Below are 8,510 nucleotides of genomic sequence, written 5' to 3' on the forward strand. Positions count from 1 at the left end.
GGCATTGCTGGCGTTTCCTATTTCAAACGACCGAATGGGTAACGCCAGCGAATAAAACGATTAGTTACCGCGATCCTACCTTCGCAAAGCCGCCAATAATTAACGACCATACATTCCGGTAATTAATCAAGGTGTGCGCTCGCAAATTGGAAACTATCCTGAGATTTTGTTCTTGCGTAAAAATCTAACCGATAACATTCATATCGATTATCATATAAACATTTGCCCGTTAATAATAATAAACGTTCAAGAGAAAATCAATTGAACTTAAATAAATAATTGTAATTGTAAATATTTTTAATATTTTAAAGTCAGACAATAATTTATTTTTTTACCGATATTTCATATAATTGTCTGACTCAATTGTTGAACCTGACCATTCAAACACGCGCTCGATTCGCGTTCTTTTCAAACCAATGTACTATTAGAAGTTAACGTTAAACGTGACCCGACCAAGGATCTCATTCGCGTGCGGTATTAAATTCGTGTCTCACAGTAGCAATTCGTTCTTAGGGACGCTGCCGTTTAGATCACCGCGTTCTCTTTGCCGTTCAAAACTGCCGAACGTTTAGATCGCTTCGAGGAATTTCTTTTCAGCTTTTGAAACTTTCACAGAGACACGCACGATCCAAATCTTCTCTTAACGTCTAATATATCGTATTCAAAGTTTCATTTGTAAAATTAAAGATAAGTCGTCGTCGTCGTTGTCGTCGTCTTGATTGTCGTCGTCGTCGTTCGAAGAAACAAAAAAATAAATTTTTTAAATTTATACAATATCAATTATTCGATCATGAAATCAAATTAAACATTCGATTAGATATATTTTATTCAACATATTTATCTTTCTTTCTCATTTCCACGAACAGCAAGATCGTACAAAAATAAGACAGCAGTTTCCATGCGAGATCGAATTTGGAGTGCCTGATTTGACTGATCGTGAATTCGAGTACCCAAGCTGGGCCGTCTAGATCTCTCTTTCTTCTTTATCTCTCTCTCTCTCTCTCTCTCTTTCTCTCTCTCTCTATCTATCTTTCTCTCCCTCACTCTTTCTCCCTTTTTCTCTCCTCAGCGTTCGGGTACGGCCGCTTGAAGAAATATACACGGGACGCGAAAAGCGTCGCGGCGCTGGGCGTCCTGCGTTACGTCGAGTCCGTCGGAATGTGTAAATATACAAGCCGGCGAGAGACAAGCTTACGGGCGCTCTATATACACGGCCACCCTGAATTTATAAGAAGCCGTGACTCTAACGGCCGAATCGTGACGTCCGTACCAACTGTCGAAATCTCGCTAAAAGGCAGGAAGACAGATTTAAGAGTGGAAGGTACAAAAGTGAAAAAAAAAGCTCACGACAGTCTCGACCCAAGACATCGATTGTTTCAAGATAATGAGAGAAAGAAACAGAAAGAGAGAGAGAGAGAGAGAGAGAGAGAGAGAGAGAGAGAGAGAGAGAAAGAGAGAGAGAGGAAGAGAGAGAGAGAGAACATGATCGACCCGGCAGAAATTAGCACGGAGGGAGAAGGATACGATACGGCCTTGCTCTTGGTGAGGGAAGGGGAGTCAGGAAAAACTGGTTCGACGTTCTAACGAGTTAACGCGCGAGAATTCGAATTTTTCATACGCGAGGCACCTTACATGATTCACGCTCGAAAACTAGTTTCGTTTCTACCTTCTAATAACGTCGTGTAACTTACATCTTTCTCACGACTCCTATATCGCACATTCAGTTCGTACAACATCGGTCAAAAGTTTGATCCACCTTAGAAATATTAAATAAATAGATTAATCCTAATTATGATTTCATTTTAAAGCTTGTAATAATGAATATTAAAAAATAATTAATTATATGGATATTAATAAATAATTACGTCTCTTCGAGTAATTTTATACAACATGTCTGGGATATTTGAAAATTTTGATTCAATTAACTTACCTTTCTTAATGCGATATGTTTATTATTTTACCATTAATATCATTAAAAAGCACTGAACTGAAAGTTGGTTCTTCATTTGTTCCGTAGGATTCGCAGAACGGCCCGGTGCTGGACCGATGGAGTATCTGCTCGGCTGAGGAGGAACCGCTGGTGTTGCAGCAGTTCCTCAGGTTCGCCGAGACGCGTCCGTTCGTGCAGCAGCTGCTGCTGGCCGCCGGAACGCCGGGGACGGATGCTATGTCACCAAGCAGACGACCTTCGCCGCCGACGATGCCACTAGCACACTTGCCACCGCCCTTGCACCTGCTCCACTGCGGCCTCCCACCGCCGGGTTCGAGGTTGCCACCACCGTTACCGCCGCCTCATCCTCCACCCCCGGTTTCGCACCCCTCAATTTCGCCTACTACGCAGAAGCATTATTCGTCAGCCACGACCGGTGGTAATCCAGGAATAACGAGTAATCGGGGGAACTCGCCACCGAGAACTCTAGATTCGCATATGAACGTGTCACCACTGAACAGACTGCAAAGCATGCAACCCTTCGATTTTCGTAAATTGGGTACATTAGGCTTGCCAGCGTTTACACCATTACCACCTGTACCACCTACCGAGCAACTTCTGCAGAGTCGAAAGTCCATGAGAAATCCTCAAAGTCCTCATAGTCCGCCCCATCATTCGTCCAGTTCGCAATTACAGAGGCCTCACGTGCCAGTGGCACCGGTTTCTTCGTCTGCACTTAACTTTGGTCATCCACTCTCCGTCGCTGTTTCCTCGGGAGCCTTACCACCTACCTTTCCCAGTCATTTCCCACCGCCACCACCGATGGTTAAATCGACCGGTTCCATTGCCGGCCTGACAGCACCTACGGACGTACACAGTGGCGGTGAAAAGAGTAGCGAGTTTGGCTCGGAAGAGGATGAGGATGACGACGAAAACTCCGATAGTGCATTGAACCTCAGCAGGCGTGACGCCGCATCGAAACACGTGGCAGCCGAACATAGACATCCTCCACCTTTGCCGCTTCAACCTGCGCCTTTAGGAAGGCCACCTGGTATACCCGGTAGAAAGCCTCATTCGCCTGGAAAAAGACCAACGGGACAATGGGGTGCTTCTGCCAATATGCCACCCAATCTAGGCACGCCCTTCATCAATCCAACCACTGGTAAGAAGAGAGTTCAGTGCAACGTTTGCCTGAAAACATTTTGCGACAAGGGTGCCCTCAAGATCCATTTCAGTGCGGTACATCTCCGAGAGATGCATCAGTGCACCGTCAAGGGTTGCAGCATGATGTTTAGTTCGAGGAGATCAAGAAATCGGCACAGTGCCAATCCAAATCCGAAACTCCATTCGCCACATCTCCGAAGGAAGATTTCACCACACGATGGTCGCTCCTCAATGGCTCATGCGTTAGTTCTACCACCTCAGGTTGGTCTTCCCGTGCCAGCAACAGGACTCAATCATTTGCCCTTTGGTTCGTTTCCTCTGTTAACTCCACCATCCGAACTGCGTTCACCTGCCTCTCTCTGTGCCTTGGACTTCAAGCATCTCGACCTGTCTTCAACGCAGAGCCAAGGTAGACCTTATGAGGAGGCTCTTCAACAGAGAATGCCAGTGAGCACGGGCTTACCTACTAGCACGGTTTCCACTACAGTGTCTATAACGACGAGTAGTGGAGCGTCTACTGTTGCCGCGTCGATGACCACTACTACAACGACAACTAGAGGTGGATCGTTTTCAGGTGGTGCGACTAGTTGCACGGTGTCACCATCGACATCGATGATACCTGAGAATGAAGAAGACGATGACGAAGACGACGGTGGCATTGTTGTAGTTGCCGAAGATGAAACGAATGATGTACCTTCCAGATTGCATTCTCGTATGGCTCACGGCGATGAAGACGACGAACAACCGGCTGACTTCAGTTTAGCCAAACGGCCGAAACTCTACTTCACCGATATGGCTGACGAAGAGAACATCAGTAATATCGATAGCAATGAGGACGACTCCGTTGGTGGCACCGATCAGCATTCCTTTAGTGTTGGTCAACACACCCTCAATTCGAATACCCTTCTCCACAGCAGGGGAGTACGTAAAAGGAAGTCCCAGCATCCAACGAGATGCGCCGTTTTATCGGAAGTGCATTCTTCGTCAACGGATGGTGACTCCTCAAACGACGAGGAACGGGTTCAGCGACGTTGTCAACCGGATGGTGGAATCGTCCGAGCGATAGACGATTTTCAGAATCAACCGGAGGACATGTCGATGTCACGGCTCGAAGCAGAAGAACGTAAGGTCTCGCCAGCCTCGCCGAAGAATCCAGACACGAAGTGCCGTAACTCACCGGAGACGACTTCAATCAGTGAACGAGAAACAACGACGACGTTGGAGAGTGTCCGTAGGGAAACGGCAAAAGAGAAGGTCGATGATCTACCTCAGGACGAACCGAGAGACCTCAGTTCGAGGGCGAGCAGTGTCAAATCGCCAAAATGTCAGATCAGTCCAGAACCAAAAAGTTTGCATGAGCCAAGCGTGGAAGGTAACTCGACTACTGCAGTCTGTGATTCGGCATCTGAGTCTCAAGAACGGGCGAGACGAAACAAAATAGGAGAACAAGAAATGCAGGTCGGTAAGAGCGAAGATAAAATTGTGGTTTCGAGAAACGAGTTGGAGACGACAGAGGACAAGATCGTCCGACAAAACTCAGACGATGTTAGGAGGCGAGGTGAAGAGGAACAGGAGGAGGAGGTGGAGGATGAGGAGAACGAGAGGACGCAGGACGAGGAAGATGAGCCAATGGAGGAGGTCGAGGATGATGATGATGATGATGAGGTGGACGAAGCGCTGCGCAATCAGGAAGGTGAGCGTCCCGATGATCCCCCCCGTGCCCCGAGCTCGGTCGAGAGCCGTCCAACGACAGCCGACGAGCTCTCCCACGACTCCTCGACCAACACTTTGCGTCAACTCGAGTCCTTGTCGCAGGGTCGCACGATGATGCCGTACACCGAGACGCAACGGGTGGCTTCGAGGTCTGGCCGCGGCTCTACCAGCCCCGTCAGCCTCACGACGCACCAGGAGACCACCATGGACAACTCCTCACATGGCTCTCGTTCATCCAGCGCTTCACCCTCCACAGCGGCCATGGATATGGACAATAGCCTGATAACCTACGCGAGATACGAGAATGGTGGCTTCGTCAGTACCCAGGAGGTTCCGCTTGATCGTGAGAATCCACGGCGTTGCACGGCCTGTGGCAAGGTCTTTCAGAATCACTTTGGTGTGAAAACTCATTACCAGAACGTCCATCTCAAGCTGATGCACCGTTGCAGCGTTGACGGTTGCAACGCGGCCTTTCCCTCGAAGAGGTCCCGTGATCGTCACTCTGCCAATCTCAATCTCCATCGGAAGTTACTCTCGACCTCCTCGAGTCCGCCCCTTTCATCAGGTAGCCTGCCATCCAGTTTGTCGCCGCGTGTCGAGGATGCTCCGATGAATCCTCTTCTGCACAACGAGTTCCTTGCGAGACTCTACGCTGACGCTGGTATCGGTACTGCTGGGATCGGAGCCGCCGCAGCCATTGGTACGGGCATCGGTCCACTCGGTGCTTATCCCCTGACACCTAGACTTCCACCATCTGCGGTAGATCTAGCTGCCAGGATACCACCGCCGCATCCGTTGCTTCTTCCACCTCATCTGGGCGCCACATTTCCAGGCCTGTCCTCTTTTGCCTCACATTTGGCTGGGCTGAATGGTTTGACTCATCAACACTTGAACCACCTGACGAGACTCTCTCAGGAACAAGCAACCAGACAACCCTCTCGCTCGGCCTCACCGTTATCATCTCCTGGCTCGGACGATAGGAAAGAGGAAGCCAGATGTACCGTACCAGGCTGCGATCGCGTCTTTGGCTCGAGAGCTGTCAGAGACGCACACTCGAGGGATCCCCAGGCTCATCGAGATCTGTCGATTCTCTCTACTAGCGGCTCGTGACCGTTCTTCTGCCGCGAACGCGACTATTATCCCTTACTGTGATGCCAAAATCCTAAACGACGATTCCGATCGATCGCCGATCATGTTGATCTCCCAGGGTATCCAGGGTCCACCCGTACTATCGTCTCGCGCTAATCCACGTGCAATATAATCGAAGGACAACGCCTAAAAAAATATCGCTGATCATTCGTTACATTCACTTCTACTTTTATTCTACTTGCGTTCGTCAATTTTCTTCTTCAAATCGGCTACGATCTCAAACAATCGACGTGCTTCGAACGCTCCAATCTAGTCAACTTGGTATCTCTATCGGTGGGTCCAGAAGTCGATAAGAATTCTCGCACAAAGAGAACCAACCTGTCCGATTCCTGAAATTTCGTGTTTCTCTTCGCTTGGAGTTCTAGCACGATTACCGAAGCATATCTGTGAGGCGCAGTGATATTTTTGAGGGCGCTTTGTCTTCTTCCCAGCTGCGCGAGTACTTTCAGCTCATAAACTACGATTTCTTTCTTTCTTTCCATCACTTCTTCCTTCTCTGTTTCACCATTTGCGAGAATTTATTTGTCTTTTTTTTAGACCATCAAAGTTACGAACGGAAAAATAGAAGTATAAAAAAAAAAAGAGAAAGGGAAAAAGAGAGAAGGAAAGAGAGAGAGAAAGAGAGAGAGAGAGAGAGAGAAAAGAGAGAAAAATAGGATCAACAATACCATTTGAAAGGAGAACACGAGACGAGAGGGGTGGATCGAGAGTACCGACTCGGTGTGTTCGAGAAAAAGGCGTTCGCGTTAATCGATCCCCAGATCGATACGCGATCTAATTTTATCATCGTTGTGATAACGTAACGTTAGCGAATACGTCACTATTTAATCAATAATCAATTAGCACTGCTGTATATATAAACATAGTACCTTTCGGTGTATCGCGTAATTATCGATTAAGCTACGAGGGAAGCGCGACCGATCGACGGACGTTTTTACCCGAATCGGGGATAAACAGACCGTGAGAAGAGAAGACTTTTGTAAACGGTTCGAATAAACGATAGGAATGAGGACTTTAAATTAGCGAATAAAAAATCGGAGCGATATCAAACGATATGTTGGCAGCTAGAGAAAATGAAAAGGAATGAAAGAGAGAGAAAGAAAGAGAAAGAGAGAGAGAGAGAGAGAGAGAAATAAAAAAAATGCAATCTTTACACGGTTCTAAAATAAAAATCGTGAGATGCGTAGACCTTTCGACGTTCGAAGGGCCAAGGGTGTCGTGCGATCGGTAAAGATGTCAAAAAAAAAAAAAAAGAAAAAAACAGAAGATAAAAAAAGAACAAGAGAGAATAAAAATTACAAAAAATATGGAGAGAGAACAATATTAGAGAATGAACCGACCAGCGAATCAAAGCGACGCGTGACGGCGACGTCTCGTGCTAGATATAAATGAGAATAGTTAGATTTTATTTATTGTCTCCGTAGAGAAAAGCAACTCCTCCTTTACACGAGGATCCTGCAGTTTATCATCGACGGCGACTGGCAGTAGCGGACACTGCTACATTGAATCTCAATTTTATTTTCTGATTTTTTTATTTGCCTTTTTTTGTAACTTTCCTTCTTCTTCCTTGAATATTCTTTCACATCGGACAAGTTTTTATAATTTTTATTTCTTTTTTCACTTTTTTTTTTTATTTTCTCTTTTTTTCCTTTTTTTTTTTTTAATAATTCTTAATTGTCTGCGATTTAAAAGGCAATTCGGTCACAAAACGATATCATAAGTCGCTCACGAAAATGATTTCTTGTCCTCCGTAATTGTTTGATTGTATATATACTTTATTATATTATAAATGTGTATATATATATATATGTATATATATACACATCAGCATAATTTTTGCGAGCGCGTCGATGTAAGTCGCGACGCTTCGAGATGAAGCACGAAACGTGTAAGTTTTTCTACGCGTCACACGATCCTAGATTTTACACTCGTCATCGTCCTGTCCTCCTTCTCCTCCATCTCCTCCTCCTCTTCGTCCAATCCACCGTACTTTAAAAAAATTCCTCTACGCCTGAAGGACAATTTCCCAATTTCCGCGACGCACGACGAACCCACTACTATTATGTGTTAAGGGCGAACGAGATTTACAACTCTGTAATTATGTATAAACTGAATGCTATGATGTATATTATAGATCGATTATAAAGAACACTCATCATTATAAAAATAAATGCCTATTAAAATTACTCGCTACGCGCTTTAATAAGTGTCATTCGAATAATTAACGAGTATCCTTCCTTGATCAATGATTATTTATTAAATATTATTCAATGGAAGTAATAACATTTTGTTACGTTACAGCTAAAATCTTATTAGAGATATCGTAAAAATGCTGATAACATCATTTTCGGTGTTCATTAATTTGCATAAAAATGAAAAAGGTGGGAGCGATTCCGATGTTCCATCAGTATTCCCACGAGTCGTTATTAGACCGACGCGAATCATAAGATATAAAGAGCTTATGCAAAAATGAAAAATCTTCGGGTCGCCACGCCTACGTTGAATTTGACGCGTCTCTAACGTATTCGAGGTTACCCCCGACCTCGTTTTCTAC

General features: G+C 45.6%; 1 protein-coding gene across 1 annotated transcript in view; it reads left to right on the top strand.

The window, feature by feature from the left end:
• LOC118446412 (uncharacterized) overlaps positions 1 to 8,125 on the top strand; it is a 210,357-nt gene extending 202,232 nt beyond the window's left edge. Inside the window, exon 5 of the mRNA XM_035877052.2 lies at positions 2,018 to 8,125. Coding sequence (XP_035732945.2) covers positions 2,018 to 5,917 — 3,900 coding nt within the window. The 3' untranslated portion in view covers positions 5,918 to 8,125. The remainder of the gene's footprint in view (positions 1 to 2,017) is intronic.
• The last annotated feature ends 385 nt before the right edge of the window (positions 8,126 to 8,510 follow it).

The sequence above is a fragment of the Vespa mandarinia genome, chromosome 9, assembly GCF_050613455.1.
Source record: "Vespa mandarinia isolate Hongniang chromosome 9, ASM5061345v1, whole genome shotgun sequence".
Taxonomy (NCBI): domain Eukaryota; kingdom Metazoa; phylum Arthropoda; class Insecta; order Hymenoptera; family Vespidae; genus Vespa; species Vespa mandarinia.